This window comes from Podarcis vaucheri (assembly GCF_965113315.1).
Source record: "Podarcis vaucheri genome assembly, chromosome: 3".
NCBI classification, from domain to species: domain Eukaryota; kingdom Metazoa; phylum Chordata; class Lepidosauria; order Squamata; family Lacertidae; genus Podarcis; species Podarcis vaucheri.
The window spans coordinates 93,208,419-93,227,978 of NC_138761.1; the positions used below are offsets into that span (position 1 = coordinate 93,208,419).

The following is a 19,560-nucleotide window of genomic DNA, read 5'->3' on the forward strand; positions in this document are numbered from 1 at the left end:
ATAGACCAAGCTCCATGCCCTCTAAGAGGACTTTTGCCTAGCTGAAGTGTCTCCTTGAACAGAGAGGTGAGGGTGTAGAACAGGCATAGGCCAACACGGCCCTCCAGATATTTTGGGACTATAACTCCCATCATCCCTAGCTAACAGGATCTGTGGTCAGGGATGATGGGAGTTGTAGTCCCAAAACATCTGGAGGGCTGAGTTTGCCTATGCCTGGTGTAGAAGCTTATGACTTTTGTGAAGAACGTCTACTGTACAGAGGTAGGCACTCACAGCCATTATTCCACCTGCTCTTGCCTCTGGCCCCGTCCATCACTAGGTTGCCCAGAACATTGCCCATGAGACAATGCATCCCTCGGGCAAAAGGTTCCCTACTCCATATCTGTTATCAATCATTTATTACCTACCTCTCACAGGGCAGGCCGATCCCAAAATCCAGCATTAAAACCAGTTAAAACCAGTTACAGTCATGGGAATAGGGTGGGTCCCTGAAAACACACATCTCAGGCGTCAAAGTCCTCAGTAAATAGATGGGTTTTCAGCCTCTCGAATATTTTAAGATGTCTATCGTTGCCTCTTAACCACCTCATCTCCAGAATTGATCTGTCTGACCCCTTAAGCCGTAAATCATAGGACTCGATTTTCAGATCCCCTCACCATCTTTGTCGCCCGAAGGTGAGTGAGAATATCAGAAGATCCCTGATGTGACTCAAGGCTGAGGACCTATCTAATCCAGCACTCTGTTCTAACAGTGACACGTCAGATGGGAAGGCTGCCAGCGGAACCTGAGCAAGACATCGTTCTTCTCACCTTTGATGCCCTGAAACTGGTATTCAGGGGCATGATGCTTCTGACCATGGAGGTTGGTCACTAGTGCATTGGCCAGGCAGGTATGTGGCTGTCACTGCCAATAGCTTAGGCAAGCAGAAGTCTTCAGTTGACAAAGTGTCCCACTCAGGTGTCCTCGGTGGCTAGGAGTGCCTTTTTTACCAACTTTGGTTGGTTTGACAGCTGTGGCCATTCCTAGAAGAGGACAACTTGGCCATAGTTGTCCATGCATTGGATTACCACGGTGTGGTGGGCTGTTGGTCTGGAGGCTACAGCTGGTGCAGAACATACAGTGAACTTACTACCACCAGCATATAACATCCTGCTTGCAGGATTCACCTGGGCTGCAACTCTCCTACCAAGCCAAGTTGAATATTTTGGGACTAATATTGAAGGCCTTTTACAGCTTGGGACCAAGTTATTGCCCTATCTCACATGCACCCAGTAGATTGCTGCAATATGCAAGAAAGTTTTCCCTAAAAGATTCAAAGCCAGCTCAGGGCTTTTACTGTGGCTGCCGTTGTTCTGTGGAATAGCATTCCCATCACGATACGACAGATGCCCATTAGCCGAACTTTCCTGAAGCAACTGAAGACTTTTCTGTTGTCGTTCTGACAAGATTTCCCAGATGGGTAAACGGGACTTTACCACAAGTTTCTACATGTTAGGTTTTTAGTCTTAAGTATATTTGCTGTATTTGTGTTTTTAACTGTTTGTAATAACCTTATATGTAAATTGCTTTGGAATGATTGCATAGAGTATCATTAATAAATCAATGAGTAATAATAACAACAATCATATTGAACTCGGTGGGGCTTATCTCCAGGTAAATGGAGTCACAATTTTCTTTGGGGACATTGAGGCCAGGCTGTGAAACATCCCAGTATGTGAAACATTTCCTCCACCCAGAGGAAATGAGTAAATAACTGTATTTTCTGTTGTTTAAATTCTTACGGTATATTTCTAGCACAGAGCAGAACAACAAGTGTCCTTTTATAGTGTGCTTTCTCTTGACTACAATGTGAAAGTTTAACTAAAACGAAACAGGTGTGCTTTGGCTCCATAAATTTTAGAACGAGGACAAGGAGTTGCATTTTGGGGGGGCCTTTGCTTTATCTCTGCTACAGACATCTCCAGAAGGCCACACTCTTGTCTCGAAGCTATACTTTCCATTATTGTTGCCGCTTGCAAAACTTTGGATGGAACAAGTTTTTCTAGCAAAAGAATACAGATTTTTATCTTTAATGGTGCTTGAGCAGCCTATCATTTGGCTTCAGGAAGCAGCTTCCTGGTTCTAAACACTTGCGAGTTGAGTGGCTGCCAGACAGACAGCTTCAAAGGCTGGCAGTAGAGACTGCTGTTGCTAAGTCTAGGGAAGGGATTTGGAAATGCTGGGAGCTGCAGAGGATGTCAGCATGAAACAGGAAGCCTTGGGTTCTCAAAGTGGTGAGATGGTCAGCTGGGACATCAATGACATCAAGCTCCCCAAGGTAGGTATAGAGAATTCCAAGAGTATTGTAGAAATTGCAGCTACTCTAAAAACCATCATATTCTGTCATTATACTATATTATAATATATTATTGATTTGCTTACTTGATCATTCATTTGCATAATTCCATCAGTGTATGCACAACAGATAATACCTCTTTGCTGCCATTGTACTTTATAATTCCCTTGCAGTTGAAAACTCTTGAAACTCAAGTCAGAAGTTCAGCAGTATTAGCTCAGCCTGGATAGCTCAGTTGGTTATAGCATGGTTTTGATAATGCCAAGGCTGCAAGTTCAATCCCCGTGTGGGTCAGCTGCATATTCAGGGGGTTGGACTAGATGATAACAATATTACTTACTGTTTTTATTTCTTTACTATATTATTTATTTCTTTAAGTCATTTGTACACTGCTAAATTATTTGTAACTCCAGGTGGCGTACATTTTTAAAAATCCACAGACAACAGGATGATGAAACAAAATCATAAAACCTGTAAAGTTTTTTTTAAAGATTATATCCATCTCAAAAAAGAAATTCAAGGTGACAAACAAAGCAAAACAACAGCAATTCAATGTTTAAAAGTCATGGGTGGTCATCAACTAAGTTTTACTCAAAGTAGACCCATTGAAATGGATAGTTGTAGCATAGTTGTGTGCATTAGTTTTCATGGGTCTACTCTGAGTGAGTAAAATGTAGTTGCATGCCACCCAGTATGCCACCCACTTTTACTTATTGCAACAGTAATTTAAAAAAAAACAACACCAATGTTACTATGACAATTGTCAACAATGAGGATTTCTGGAAACAGTCAAAAGGCAAACTGTGCTTTTAAAAAAAGGCTAGAAAAGGAAAGATTCATCAAAAGTTTTTGAAGATTCAAATTTTTGCCTGTTACCTAAAATGAAAGAGCAACAGGTCCTAATGGATTTTGGTGCTATAGGGTGGCTGCAACTGCCTTTCACTGAGTTGAATTCATTTGGTTAAAATGGGTTTGGCAGTAGCTTGAATGAGATTCCCACCAAAGGTTGGTCATTCAGCACATATATTGTGTTGCCTTCTTTGACCGCATCCCACCAGGACTTCTGGGCAGTGTGCAAGCCTCACGGAGGTGCGTGAAAACGTACCACCCATAACTGCTCATAACTGAAATATTTTTAAATACGTCTTAGATATCTAAACATTGTCAAATAAAACATATATTATAACATTATTAGACTGTAATTAGAGCTAAATGTTAACAGGGTAACTTAAGATGAAGTTGCAACAGGAATTTGATAGGTGTTATTGGCAAATACGTTGTGAGGGTCTTAGTTCCGGGACCTCTGGACTTTGCAAAAGTTAAGAGCTTTTGCATCACGCTCATTCTAATGTGGGGGGGGGGAATAAATCCTGTGAAATAAAAAGTTAAGGAGAGTGAAGAAAGTGAAAAGCCCATCGAGATGTTAAAACCTATAGGCTTTGTTTGGATCATGCCTTGTATAGAAAACAATCTTAGCTCTATAAGTAGACTTTGTTCAAATGATATATTTGCTGTGGGAGTAATGATTGTTGCCTCCAAAGACATCTTGTGGTTTCTATGCAAAATTCTCATATTTATGGTAGATTCCAATCAGCTGTAGCACATGGAAGCTGGAGTGTTTCATTCATGTTTACAACCATCCATGTCACAGAAACCATAAATTTTCATATTGTCAACTTGTGGTTAGATAACAGTTGACAGTATCTAAGATCCAACCACTAGCAAGCCACAGTGCAGTGAATGGATATACAGGTATCTATATTTTTCTAAGAATTTCTGTGTCAAAAGTTCCTCTACCCAGAACAGATATAGTGAAGATAGAGCGTGACTGCTCTCCTTTAGAATATGATCAGCTGTAGCACATCCCTATTGGAGGAAAACCATCAGTTTTGTCCCAAGAGACATCTTTGATGTTCTGGAATTAGGCTTTTGCTTCATGGCACAAATTGTTGAGTGTTATGCAAATGTGTACATCCAAACAGCAAGCATTGATATCAAAGCACATTCTTTCCCTCAAAGAATTATGGGCACTGTAGTTTACCCCTCACAGAGTTACAATTCCCAGCAACCCTCAACAAACTACAAGTGCCCAGAATTCTTTGATGGAAAGAATTATGCTTTAAAGGCAGAGTGTATATGCAGCCCTTATCTGCCTCAGTTATCCTCCTCCATGTTGTTCTAATTAAAATGATATGTACCTTCAGCCATTCATCAGCCCTGAATGTTTATAAAGTTTTATTAACATTAGGCAGAGACCCCCTATGTTATTTTAGACATCTTCTGAGGCTTTCTTCTAATTTCAGCAAGTCTACCCAGACATATAATTTAGTGACCTACCTTCGTTTGAAAAGTTTAACTTACTGTGTCTGTCTTTGCATGATAATTATTTTATGTGTAATTGTTTTTTTTTATAGTTTTGTGGGTTTCAGTGTTTCGTCTACAGTATTATTATGCACATCTCTTCAAGAGCGGTTTCATTGAGCAGTTTAGAAATATTTCCAAATTAATTACAGTGGTACCTTGGTTCTCAAACTTAACCCATTCCAAAAGTCTGTTCCAAAACCAAGGTACGCTTTCCCAATAGAAAGTAATGCAAAACAGATTAATCCGTTCCAGACTTTTAAAAACAACCCCTAAAACAGCAATTTAGCACGAATTTTACTATCTATCGAGACCATTGATCCATAAAATGAAAGCAGTAATCGAACTGTACTATAAAATAAATAAGACAGTATTGTAGATGATAAAAATTAAAAATAAATATTTTTCATACCTGCACTGATGATAGTCATTGTTTGGATGGGGGGGGGCTTTGATCCATTTCCGCAGTCACTCAATCAATCAATCAATCAATCAATCAGTAGCTGAACTGGGTTCCACACAGTCACAAAAACAAATTAACCAAAAAATCCTCAAAAACAAAAACGCAAAATAGCAAAAACAAAAGTGCCAAACTTAATCCGTTCCGGAAGTCTGTTTGACTTCCAAAATGTCTGAAAACCAAGGCGTGGCTTCTGATTGGTGCAAGCACCCCAGTAACAATAGCCAACAGCCACATTGGAAGTTTGGCTTCCGAAAAACGCTTGAAATTGTAACACTTTCTTCCAGGTTTTTGGTTTTTCAGAACCAAGGCTTTTGAGAACCAAGGCACCACTGTAAATAAATAAGGGTCATGCACGGCCATGTGGAATCTACCATGAAATATAGAAGTATATTCAGCCAGGTTAATATATTTGCTAGGGCAGAGGGGAGCAGATAATTGTTTCTGCAATAAATGTAAAGTAGACTTAATAATTGCAAACAAATAAGGCAGCTCTGTATTGCAGACTTGATTCATTGTCTTTGAATTGAGGAGGTGTGGTGGGGACTTGTTTCCTAGGTTTGAAACATCACATTCTTTGGGTTCCTTACAGGACGTGAAACAAACAGACTGGTTTCAGGAATGGCCAGATTCCTATGTAAAATGCATCTATAGCTCTGATGACAAAAATGCTCAGAGGCACCTAAGTAGCTGGGCAATGAGGAACACCAACAATCACAACTCGCGCATCTTAAAAAAGTCCTGCCTTGGAGTCGTCGTCTGCAGCAATGATTGCTCAACTTCAGATGGGGGAAAGATGTATCTGAGGCCGGCTATATGTGACAAGGCCAGGCAAAAACAGCAGAGTAAGTATGCCTCTTTGAAAAGGGCTTACATTAGACTCCTTGCAGTTAAATTTGGGTTTCCGCTGCCACAAAAAAAAAAATCTACAGTTGTACCTCAGGTTACATACACTTCAGGTTACAGACTCCGCTAACCCAGAAATAGTGCTTCAGGTTAAGAACTTTGCTTCAGGATGAGAACAGAACTCGTGCTCCAGCGGCATGGCAGCAGCAGGAGGCCCCATTAGCTAAAGTGATGCTTCAGGTTAAGAACAGTTTCAGGTTAAGAACGGACCTCCGGAATGAATTAAGTACTTAACCCGAGGTACCACTGTACTGGGTAATCCTTGTTCAGAACCTGACTTGCATTAGTACATCTCCAGTCACATGCTGGAAGTATCACATCATGAAGTACTGTACATGTAATTGTAGGGATGGATGAATATGGCCATTTTTGTTTCTTTCTCCTTTTTCCAGTGCACATTTCCCCTAATAAACACATTTTGCAAATGATTTTCTTTCACGAATGGATGCATTTTTAAAAGTAGATGTTCCCCTTATATAATATATGTGCATTTTTTTTAAAAAAAAGTACACTGAGTTTACTTTAAAGTAAGTGAGCCTAGTTTACAAGCTGATACTGAGTATTCTTGCTTGAACATGAGCCCCGTGTAATTCAGTAAAACAGATCTGCAGGTGTGAACAGAATAGAATTTGCACTAGGAAGGTAAGGATTAGGACAAAGATTAGGACAATCATGGAAGAAAGATTGTGACACTCACAGAAGATAAATTAATTTCTGGAAGCCTTAATTATTTGATGAAGTTTTGGGGAGAGAATATTCATATAATCTTCTAAATGAAAACTTTCCCAAAAGAATGCAATTTATTTGGGGCAGAAAATGAATTAGTTCCACTAATGATAATATTGTATCTATATCTAATGATAAGGATCATATATTGGTCCTTTACTGAGGAATACCAAAATTATTCAGGCTAAGTGAACATGTATATAATTTTGATGGTGTAATAACAAACATAAGAACTTATAGTCTAAGGTAATAAGCACACTCAGAAAATCTCAATAAAATCAAATGGGACTTTATTTCAAGTAGAGGTAAGTAAGCTTGATCAAGATATTATACTACAATTTGAAGCTGAGAATCCTACAGCACAATCTAATTTCTACACAGAAATATGTTCCATTGAGTTCAATGGGACTTACTTCCAGGTAAGGGGACATAGGTTCACAGCCTTAGACAGGTTTGGGTTTGGGGTTTCATTTGTGCCTACAGCACATTTCATTTTCCAAAGATATTTTACCTGGACACAAGTCCCATTGCTTTTATTGGAAGTCACCTTTGCTACAAACAGAGACATCTGCTGTCAATAACCCAACATGAAAAGAGTACTGTATTTTTTGCACCATAACACTCACTTTTTTCCTCCTAAAAAGTAAGGGAAAATGTCTGTGCGTGTTATGGAGGGAATGCCTACGGGTGGCATGCCTACGGATTTTCCTCCTCTAAAAACTACGTGCGTGTTATGGTCGGGTGCGTGTTATAGAGCGAAAAATACGATATATTGTACCCTACACAATGAACCTCTAACATGACATAATCTTGAAACTAAGTTAATTTAAAATAAAATATTTAATGGTACACTTGTTTCAGGAAAATCATGTCCCAACTGCTATGGGCCCTTGAAGCTTATTCCCTGCCGAGGTCATGGTGGATACCCTGTAACAAACTTCTGGAGACATGAAGGACCATTCATATTTTTCCAGGTTGGTAACAGTATCTGATTTATTCAAGGCAAGCCTGCTGTTATAGCTGAACTGTGCTTGGAAGATGAGCAAACCAGGAAATGTTTCACACTGAGCCAAAGAGAGTATTTAAATTGTTAGTGAGGTATGACACCTCAGGTAAGGGGATCCACAAAAGTTAACCAGTTGGCCATGCTTATACATAAAAACAAGCTTTCTTTCCAGCTGGAACTCTCTTTGCCATTCTAAAAAAATAGGGAGGTGTTCAGGATGAGTTCCAACACCTCTAGAAAAATAGCATTGCATAAAAACAACCAATCTAAACTATACCAACTGCAAAGGAACTAAGAAAGAGAAACATGAAAATAGTAGGCACATAGAACATTTCAGCTGAATCCAGGAAAACATCTGCCTCGGTTTTTTGAACCAGATGGTCAAGTCCATAGCACATGTCACAATTCCATTACTTACACATTTACTCAGAAGTAAGTCCCACTGGGTTCAATGGTGTTTACTCTTAAATAAATAAAATAACAACAACCACTATTAGAATTATTAGTATTATTATTATTTTGTATCCCACCCATCTGACTGGGTTGCCCCAGCCACTCTGGGCAGCTTCCAACAGAATATAAGAAAACGTAACAAAACATCAAACATTAAAAGCTTTCCAATACAGTCGTACCTTGGAAGTTGAACGCAATCCGTTCCAGAAGTCCGTTCGACTTCCAAAACATTTGGAAAACCAAAGTGTGGGTTCTGATTGGCTGCTGGAAGCTCCTGCAGCCAATCAGAAACCGTGGAAGCCCAGTCGGACGTTTGGCTTCCAAAAATAGTTTGTAAACCGGAACAGTCACTTCTGGGTTTATGGCATTCGGGAGCTAAAACGTTCAAGAATTAAGCTGTTTGAAAACCAAGATACGACTGTACAGGGCTGCCTTCAGATATCTACAGAAGGTCATATAATTGTTTATGTCCTTGACAGCTGATGGGAGGGTGTTCCATAGCATGGGCATGACTACTGAGAAGGTCCTCTGCCTGGTTCCCTGCAACTTCACTTCTCACAATGAAGGAACTGTCAGAAAGCCCTTGGAGCTGGACCTCACTGTCCAAGCTGAACAATGGAGGTGGAGATGCTCCTTTAGGTACACAGGGCCGAGGTTGTTTAGGGCTTTAAAGGTCAACACCATGGCATGCAGAGCACTACAGTCACAAATAGGCAAAAAATGAGCTATTGGTATGAGCCTTGGTATATGAATGTAGAAGACAACTAAACATCCACATGGGAATCATCATGGAAATCATGGTAGCATTTTCCTCCAAGATAGAATTTCAAAAAGTTATGTCAGAATTCAGTCACATAACCTTTCGGGGAAAATAGGAGTAAAAAATAGAATTAGAAATAGAAATAGAAAACTCAGATTATCATTCCTGTGTCTTTATAGATGACCAGGCTCTTAATTTTGACTAAGTATAAAGTTGTTTTATTGCGGTCAATGACCAGTTTCAGGATAAAATCACCAATTTTGACTAGTCTATGAAGCCAGATTTCCCCTGCAGAATAACCTATTCTATACATGGATCTTTTGAGATGGTTTTGCCATTTCAGCAAATTTGGCCACCCACTTCCATTTAAATTGAAACTTTAAACTAAAATGTAGTGAGTTGCCTGAAGAAAGCCTATGGTATGCTATACATCCAACGAGACAGGGAAGCCATTTTGGATTTTACACCCCTTGTCTAGCGAGCATTGTGTTGAAAACTACCTTGTGGTTTTATGCCCCTATGCCTTCTTCACTTGCTGTTATAAAGTCAAAGGGGGCTCACGATCATCCAAGGCCGGAAACAAAATCGGAAGCCGAAGCGAGACGATCGATACAAAAAGCACACGCCCCAAGCTCTCCGAGACTTAAACGGAGCAGAGATGCTGAGGTAAACGCTTGTTTTTTTAACTAGCAGCAAAATGTCTGCCATTATGGCAGGTGGCTTGAAGGAGGGTAACGAGGACTGCAAGAACCCCTGCTCTGTGCAGTGTATCAACTGAGGGACCTCTATCAATGAGGGATAGGCAGGTTTCTCCCTCACTGTAGCAGTGTACTCCCAACTGCAGTGGTGTACAGTGGTACCTCAGGTTAAGAACTTAATTCATTCCAAAGGTCCGTTCTTAACCTGAAACTGTTCTTAACCAGAGGTACCACTTTAGCTAATGGGGCCTCCCGCTGCCGCCGCATTATTTCTGTTCTCATCCTGAAGCAAAGTTCTTAACCCGAGGTACTATTTCTGGGTTAGCGGAGTCTGTAACCTGAAGTGTCTGTAATCCAAGGTACCACTGTACTATTCTCTCATCTGAGTGAATAGCAACCATTCAGTCATATGGGAAATAGTAATTTGGGGATACCATGGGGTAGAGTGGGGGCTCTCTACCCCTGGTGACTCTTCACCTGTCCTGGGTTCTGTTTCTTGGTCACACTGGAAAGTTGTTGAAGATATGGATATATGTTGGGATACTGGGTTTTATTCTTTACTGTATAATAAAAAGCCAGTATCCTGCATATATCTGTATTTTCAATCTGACTTCAGGTTTCATTATTACCGTATTTTTCCATGTATAAAATGACCTTTTTTCCCTGAATTTTTTGTGATAAATTGAGGGTCGTCTTATACACGGGTTAATATGCTAAGTAAGCGAGGGCTGGTGCTGCGGTGGTAGCAGGGAAATGTTGGAAAGGAGGCTGCTTACCCGCTCTTCCCGGCTTAGGAAGAGTAGTTGGTGGGTGCCAGTATGCGGTGTATTATGGTACCAGTTCCGTCAGCCAGAGTGGGGGGTCATCAAAAAACTGCTCAACAGCTCAGCGAACTTACAAAAGAAGCTCAACAACTGTTGAGGGCTCCAAAAAATAGGGGTCGTCTGATACATGGGGTCATGTTACACACGGAAAAATACGGTACTTCACTTTTGGGGGTCTTATATGAGTACAGACAGTGCGAGAGCTGTGAACCATTGTGTGCACGGTGCTTGACAGAGTAGAGGACAACAGTTCCCTGCCCCAAGGGGCTTACACTCTAAATTCAGACACTGGAGGAACAACGGAGGAAGAGAAGGGATTGGGCAAACAGAGTAGCAATACAGTAGGGACAGGGAAAGCTGTGGCCCTCCAGATTTTGGTGGTCACCTCCACAACACTGTTGGACAACTTTTAACAGGAATGGAGAATCTTGGGCACTGTAGTTTGTTGCATGTGCTGGGAATTGTATGTCTAGGAAGCAGCACCCTTAAACTGCACCCACGACTGTTTCGGTGGTATAAGAGTGCTTTAAAGATATGCCGCAACCCTACCACTTCCATCATCCCTGACCATGGATGATGCTGATTGGGGGATCTAGACTCCAACAACATACGGAGGGCACCAGCTTGGGGAAGGCTGACCTACTGTAACTAAGCGTCTAACTAAGCCTACTTGGCTTTTCAGTGACACATGCTTAGGCGTAGCTACAGGCTGGGTATGAGAATTCGGTTTTGTGAAAATGGTGCGTCATTTTCAATGCCTTGACAAACAGATAACCGTATCAATATAGATATGTTGCCTGCAGGTTTTAAATTATTTTACCTAACTTCAGTCCCGTTGATCTATATTTATGTTAATTTCAATGGGGTTTTACTGCACTTTAATGCACCTGCAGCAAGTTGAGTGATCTCTCTGACTTCTACCAGTAAATGCTGTCAAAGTGAGAGAATACTGACTTCCGATGTGGAGCAACTTAGGAAAGGGAGTGGGGGAAATCACCCCTAAATTATGCACAAGGAAGGAGACTACCCTAGTATGTTCCATGACCTAAAAAAAAGAACAGGCTAAAATTAGATGGATTTTCAACATTTTCCTTGGAGTGTCACATTACTTTTTAACTTAGAAAGGGATGGGCTCTAAAGAATTTGCCACTAGCAAAATGTCTTCACAAAGTCCCCATACAGCAGAAGCGTGTTTTGCTATGTCTTATTTCTGCAAGCGGTAATTTACTACTAATTATCAAAATACACTGATATGGAATAATAATAATAATAATAATAATAATAATAATTAGCTGCAAGTCTCTTATCAGTGGCCCAATGTGTGTTTTTGGAGGGTGGAGGATTAAACTCCCCCCAGTTATAATCCTACAGCTATGGTGTTCAAAGCAAATTCATTGTTCTGTGCCCAAGAGAGGTGTTTAGCAAATAACTGGTGTTTGTTCAAACCATATAGGCAAACGCTATGCCTTTGCAGACTGCCTTAAAATGTGGAGAACTGAAGATGTGAAAAATGAGAAAAATGAGAAAGACTGAAATTGATAGGCTTGGCCATCCCTAATCCAGACACAGGTTGCTAGCTGCAGTGAGACGTTTGTCTCTTTTCATACATAGGTCAAACCACATGCAGGCAAAATAACTTTGATTTATGCAGTTGTAAAATATATGTTCTGATGAGGGGGTGCAATCCTTTTTAGTTTAGAGAACTGTTTGGCTCCCTGGGTTTCTCTGGGTTACATTGCATAGCTGCTGGAGCGGAAGGAACAGACCTGGAATCTCTGGGTCACTTGTGACAATACACTGGCAAAAGCAATACACTTTGCAAAAGCAGCTGTTCATGCAAGTGATTTACCCACATGAGTAGTGTAACATTGGAGTAATTAATTCATAAAAAAGATTGCCCCCTTTCTTCTGCAAACTGGAAAATCACAACATTGAAATTTTCCAGTTCATGGAAGAAGAGCTGTCGGTTGTATGAGCAGCACTGTAGAATTTGTGGTGATGCTACATCATATTTACTGTTTAATTCCCTCTATTGGCAATGTTTTGGGGGTGAGTGCTGATTCAGCATCAGCCACACATGAGGCAGGAGCATCAGCAGGCTTAGGAAAACCCCAAGGTTTGCAGAAACCCCCAAAACCTTCAGAAAAAAATATCCAGAAAGGTCTGAGCATTCTCAGTCACTAGCCAGGGAATGCTATCTGGTGGGGGGAGGGAGGAGAGGGGATGCAATGGAGTATTCTGTAAGAGGGCTTGGCTGGCTGGCAGAACCCTGAACTGGAGCACTTTGCCCATTTGGTTGGTGCTCCTACCTGTCTCTATTATTTGTGCCTGCGGCAGTGAAGCTGAACTTGTGCTACGGTTCAGAATATCCAGTTGTTCAAGGAAGGAAATCATTTTCAGTCTAGTTTCTGTGAGGGAAGGGAGAGTTGTCAGTTTGGCTGGGATTAAAAACTCTCACACAGAGGATGAACAAGGACCACTGTAGGGAAGATAACGAAGGAAGAGCCCAGAGGAAGGGAAACCGAATGAAAGGTACTAAGGGGGAGGGGAATGAAGGAAAGATAAATGAGAATGAAGCTTAAGGAAAGGGATTGAAGGCAAGGAAGAACTAATAAAACAGAGAGGTGACGCTGGATAAACATAGCTGTGTTAAAAGTGAGAAGGGGCTGCATTGTTTGGTTGGAGAGAAAACAGAGTGCTAGAAGAACTGGTCAACTGTCCCAGCTACTAAGTGACAGTTGAGCAAAGTAGGCAGTGGCCTGAGGAAACAAATATTCAGTAGAGACATGAAATTAAATACAGTGGTGCCGCGCAAGACGAATGCCTCGCAAGACGGAAAACCCGCTAGACGAAAGGGTTTTCCGTTTTGGAAGTGCTTCGCAAAACGAATTTCCTATGGGCTTGCTTCGCAAGACGAAAATGTCTTGCAAGTTCCTGCGGGTTTCCCCCCCCCTTCCCCCCTTTTCCCCAAGCCGCTAAGCCGCATATCAGCTGATCCTAAGCCGCTAAGCCGCTTAACAGCTGATCCGCTAAGCCGCTTATCAGCTGATCCGCTAAGCTGCTTAACAGCTGATCTGCTAAGCCGCTAAGCCGCTTATCAGCTGATCCGCTAAGCCGCTAAACCGCTAAACCGCTTATCAGCTGATCCGCTAAGCCCGCTAAGCCGCTAATAGCGCTAATCCGCTAAGCCGCTAATGGGCTTGCTTCGCAAGACGAAAAAACCACAAGACGAAGAGACTCGCGGAACGGATTCTTTTCGTCTTGCGAGGCACCACTGTAAAAGAGGGGCCAAGTAGAAGTGGAGCAAAATTCCCATAGATGAAGACGGGGTGAGGAACTAGTGGCCCTCCAGATGTTGTTGAATTACATTATCCCTGACTGGGGATATTGACTGGGGTTGATGGCATTCTTGTCTAAACAGCTGGAGAGCTACTGCTTACTTTGCTCAGGTTCCCCATCCTTGGCCTAAGAGCTAGGAGGAGCTGTGCACTGTTTGCAAGATTGAGAACCATAAGGTTTGCAAGAGAGAAAAGCATAAGGACAGAGGAACAGGACTGGCACACCCCTGAGGCTCGGTGAGGCAGTTGCCTCGGGTGGCAGGTTGAGGCCAGCTGTGAGGGGTCACAGATCCAGGCCTCTGAGGAGCACACAGCGTGCTACCTCCTGCATTTGTTACCTGTCTCCTCTGCTCCCACCTCCCCAATTCCATTTGCTCCTCTCTGGACTCCTTTTTTCTTCCCCACCACCTTCAGTGCACCAGGGCTTCCCTGGGCTGCCTCTGGTCCCCTCAGGTGGAGGTGGAAGAGTGCGGGTAGAGAAGGAAGTAGCAGGGGGAACGCCATTTTCTACTTTGCCTCAAGCGGTAGAATATCCTGGGGTGGCCCTGCATAGGCATGTCAGGCTAAGAGAAGTCTGCTACTTTGTGACCTGGCAACCTTAAGGGGGCAAAAAGGGAAAACAAGGTGGATGAATTTCACATACAGAGTTGAACAACCGAGCTAAAGTCCTTTAGCTGCAGCCTTCTAGTTCAATAGTATCAATCTGAGAAATTGAGAGGGCTTTTTGTTTGGCTGCATGATATTATGATGCATTTTTCTCTCTTAAGTCCCTGACAGGTGAGAAGCCAAACCAGGACACTTTGCCATTAATAGTCTCCAAACAGGAAGACCTTATGTCACAAAGTACCTTCTTGGGACAAGAGCAGGTGTTGAACGATTGCTTGTCTCTTGCCAAAGGGTACAGTTCAAGAAAATCCTCTTATCTAATAGAGCACACTCCGGACGTAGACTGCAGCAAATACCTGGACAGGTGCAAACAGATCAGAAGCAGAGAATATAGCTACAGAGGCCCAGCTGAACCCTCAGTATTTGCATATTCTGAATACAGAGAGCAACAAACCTGGAATAAGACTGTGGGCCTGGGAAGAAACCCATTAGCAGAGAAATACTGCAGTGGCTCTCCGACGGCCCTGGCGGGTCTACACTGTGAAACCCTGGCTTCCATAAGTGCAGTTGATGCAGGCATCCATCATGCTCCAACCAAGTGGGACCCGATGGCAAAAGTTGGCTACCAGTCCTTCAGATCTAACGTAGGTACATTCGGAGGAGAAGGCATGTATGAAGGAAAGCCACACCTGCATTATAACAGCAACCACGCTCCTTCCTCCTGCTGCCCGATCTCTCCAGAGGAGCCCTGCCTCATTGCAGACGCTGCCCATCACTATTACCAGAGCTCCTTGCCCCTGAAAGGAAATGAGTGGCACTTTGAAGAAGAAAGGAAATACACAAATCTGGACCACTGCAACAATGAGATGTTTTTTAACTTCTTCCCTTTGCGATGACACTGACACCTTTCCGTTGTCGCTCACCTCCTCTGTATCTCTTGGCAGTGCCACGGATTGTCTGCTATCCTGAACCTCGGGTGGTTACTTATGCTTTTTTGTTGTTGTTTAGTCGTTTAGTCGTGTCCGGCTCTTCGTGACCCCATGAACCAGAGCACGCCAGGCACTGCCTCCCGCAGTTTGGTCAAACTCATGCTTATAGTTGAGGCAAATAAAGTTGCTGATGTTGTAGTGCTGTTCTCCTCACTTTATAGAAAAGAAGGCGGACTGAATTTGTCACATCAGAGAATAGGTTCCCTTTCCTAAAGAGGAAACCTTTTCTCCAAAGGTTGTACAGCAGTGCATAGGCACATTCATGTTATAAGATGCATAACACACTCATAGAGAGTTGCTCTTCTGTATACATTGGCTCTTCGGGTCCTTTTCAGTGGTTCATGTACTGGAGGGAAGGACCAGTGAAGTCCCTCGCTTACATTCCTCTCTTGGGTGCAATGTTTTGCATGGTTTCAGCGCATTGGGTCAGCTACTGAAAAATGCCGACTGCAGCTCGTAAACAGAGCCATGTAAACCAGTACAATTGTCCTTCTTTTGACCTGAGCGGTGATCTTAAAAGTGCTGACCTGGCAACACACTTTACTAAAATAGATATTCTTGCTTCTCAATAATATGCACAGAAAGCACAACTACGCTGCGCTAACAAATGCAATATGACCTTAAATCAGTTTGAATATATGGAGTGAATGCCTAGACGTGTCTACTGAGATGTTAGTCCCATACTTCAGTCCAAAGAGATTTATGGCCAGGACAGTGAGTACAGTGGTACCTCGGGTTAAGTACTTAATTTGTTCCGCAGGCCCGTTCTTAACCTGAAACTGTTCTTAACCTGAAGACCACTTTAGCTAATGGGGCCTCCTGCTGCTGCCACGCTGCCGGAGCACAATTTCTGTTCTCATCCTGAAGCAAAGTTCTTAACCTGAAGCAGTATTTCTGGGTTAGCGGAGTCTGTAACCTGAAGCATATGTAACCTGAAGCGTATGTAACCTGAGGTGCCACTGTATAGGATTGCAGCCCCTGATTTTAAGAGGCCACAGATCCCTCTGTATGGGAGATCTATTCTTTTATTTTTGCCACCAGAAGTTTCTCCTTCCCCGTCATCAGAAGCTGCCTTTTCTAGCTGAAATTTCCTTCCAGTTTTGGCTTGTTTAGCCCCTTTGTTAGAAAAAGACTACATTGAGGACATTGCCCATACCACTGATACATCCGTTAAATGCACATTTAATGCACACGACTTCCCCCAAATAATCCTGAGAACTGTTGTTTGTTCAAGATGCCGGGAGTTGTAGCTCTGTGAGGGATCGCTTCTGAGGGTTTGGAAATGCTACATATATCAAATCCTAAAGACATTCAGATTTCCCCAGTTTCCAGAACCGTACCTATTTTCAAATAAACTGAGGTGTGCTCGCGCTATAAAATTTTATTAATACAAGTCTGGGATGAGAATGTTTCAGACCTTGCAGCAGTAAACTACTTTATAGTACCTCACAGGGTGCTATTATTTGGCTGTTCTCAATTGGGCTCAGTCAACTACAATTTGCCTTTTGTTCGCCGGTCTCTGCCTTCTTAGATCCCCTTTGCCTCCCTCCCAAAACACCTTGTTACTATGGGAACCACGTTGTCAGCAGCAAGAGTGGCATTTAGTGACATTGGCAGGAGCCGGCTAAGTTGGATTTATGGGATGTTTCAAAATTTACACAGCAATTTGCGAGCCTGTAATTGGTTTCACAACCACAACAGGTGCCTCACAGTGTGACAGTGGCTTTTCTAGCTATAGGCCAGCAGAGGGAAATGTAGGTTAGTCCGTCAACTTATGCCTCAGCTCCAGATAACCTCACATTTTGTGAATTTTACTCTGTTCTGTGAAGTCTACGAATACGTCCCTCACAAACACCACCACACATGAAAACGTTTGCAACTGTGTGGATCCAAAAACGTTAAAACCTCTTGCGCTACCAGAACATGAATGTTGGATACCACTCACAATAATTAAATTGAATAAACAAATTAAAAGCACCTTTTTATAACCGATTTTTATTGGTTTTTAAACAAATGCAAGAACCATCAAACACTTGTCCAGCAGTACATCTAATTCTCTTTGGTAAATGCATTGACGCTACTGATAAAAAAAACTAATGCACTTGTATCTTGGAAGTTGGATGGAATCCGTTCCAGAAGTCCGCTCCACTTCTGAAATATTTGAAAACCGAAGTGCAGCTTCTGTTTGGCTGCAGGAAGCTCTTGCACGCAATCAGAAGCCATGGAAGCCATTGGGCATCTGGCTTCCACAAATAGTTCACAAACCGAAACAGTCACTTCTGGGTTTGCAGCGTCCAGGAGCCAAAACGTTTGAGAACTAAGCTGTTCAAAAACCAAGGTATTGGGGATTTGTTGGGGAAGAGATAGGACCCCACCCCACCCCAGCAAATGATATTTCAATTAATGAATACTGAACATAGTTCAACAGCTACCAACATCTTTGATGACCTTCATCTACACTGAGACACAGCACAAGAGGAAACATCAGTGGGGTGTAGACTGTGACCTGGAAGAGCAGGGTTCAAATCCTTGCTCAGCCATGAAACGAACTGGATGACCTTTGGCCAGTCAGTGTCTCTCTTGGTCTAACCGACTTCATAGGGCTGTTGTGTGGCATAAAGAAGCTGAAGAACACTGCACGACCTTGAGCTCCAAAAGCTGGGATATAAATGAGAGTGAGATATGAGAAGCCTAAATGTTTTCACAGGTGGTTTGTAACAGGAATAAGGAAAACTATTCAGTCTCCCCAGTGGCGTAGTGTGAGGGGTGCAGGCCGCACCGGGCGCAACATCTGAGGGGGGGGGGCGCTAATCTAGTGGAAGAGACTCGAGTGCTAAAATCCACGGGTTAGGGGGTGCAAATTACTTGCCTTGCCCCGGGTGCTGACAACCCACGCTACGCCACTGAGTCTCCCACTTAACTCCACAACGAGAAAGCACACACTGAAAATCAGCATGCAACACAGTGAGCATAGTTTTGGAAAAGGACAACTGCCCTTTAGAGTTCTTTGCCGCCACATAGTTGGATCAAATTAATAAAAGACAGTAGTAATATGAGTCGATACTCACAAAGCTGATCAGGTCACTCAATACACTTTTCTGAAAACTGAAAAAGACTGAAAGGAAATGAAAAAGAAGCTTTGCAGAACTCAGTGCATAGTGAAATTTAATAGGTCCAACACAGTGATATTTCTGCCCTTTCTTACAGTCCAGGGTAGCCAATGGGATGCCTTCTCAATGTTGTTGGACTACAACTCCCATCAGTCCTGGCCAGCATGGGCAATGGTCAGGGATGATGGGAGGTGGCAGTCCAAAATATTATGAGAGCACCGTAACTGCAGCGAGAATACTACTGGCCCAAAAATGGAAACAGGAACAACTACCGACGTTAGAAGAATGGAGAATGAAACTGATGGACTATGCAGAATTAGATAAACTAACGGGGAAGATCAGATATTTACGAAGATTGGGGAAAATTTTCAGATTATTTGAAATGTATATGTGAGGAGCAAACAACGCTAGTGGGATTTCAAGAAGCTCTGTGAATGTTTGAGGAATATTGTGTTGAAGAAAAATAAGAGGGTGAAGGTATATAAAATGCAATATAAAAATTAGGAAATGTGTAATTAAAAAAATGAATAATGGATGATTGTTAGAGAGGCTGAAGGAAGTCCAAAAGAGAAAATATGTGATAAATTTAGATTGGATATTATAAATGTATATTGGAAAATTAATAAAAAATATTTATATAAAAAAAACCCAAAATATTATGAGAGCACCATCTTGGCTGCCCTTGTTACAGTCCATCGCACAAACAATCCCAGAGGGAAAAGAGCAAAGTAATGTGAGGTAACAGGTTCTGGCCCCTTTGAAGAAGATAGGTATGGCTTGCCTTGTCATATTGCTGCATGAACAAGTTATAGCTGCTGCCATTTTCCTTGTGCACGGCTAGGAAAGATCCCTGTATTTTAAGAAGTATTTCCCTGGTCTTACCACTCCAGTTTATCTACCTCATTCATCTCTTTTCAAAGACATGGATGTTTGTGAGTTAATTGAAGAATAGGAGGTAGAGCAACAGATTCAGATAAAAGGAATGCA

General features: G+C 42.2%; 1 protein-coding gene across 1 annotated transcript; it reads left to right on the plus strand.

The window, feature by feature from the left end:
• The first annotated feature begins 1,728 nt into the window (after positions 1 to 1,728).
• GCM1 (glial cells missing transcription factor 1) lies at positions 1,729 to 15,519 on the plus strand. The gene is made up of 5 exons (XM_082218346.1): positions 1,729 to 2,318; positions 5,750 to 6,002; positions 7,651 to 7,763; positions 9,555 to 9,674; positions 14,636 to 15,519. Exons 1-5 carry the CDS (start codon positions 2,217 to 2,219, stop codon positions 15,368 to 15,370), a joined length of 1,323 nt encoding a protein of 440 aa, XP_082074472.1. The 5' UTR covers positions 1,729 to 2,216; the 3' UTR covers positions 15,371 to 15,519.
• The last annotated feature ends 4,041 nt before the right edge of the window (positions 15,520 to 19,560 follow it).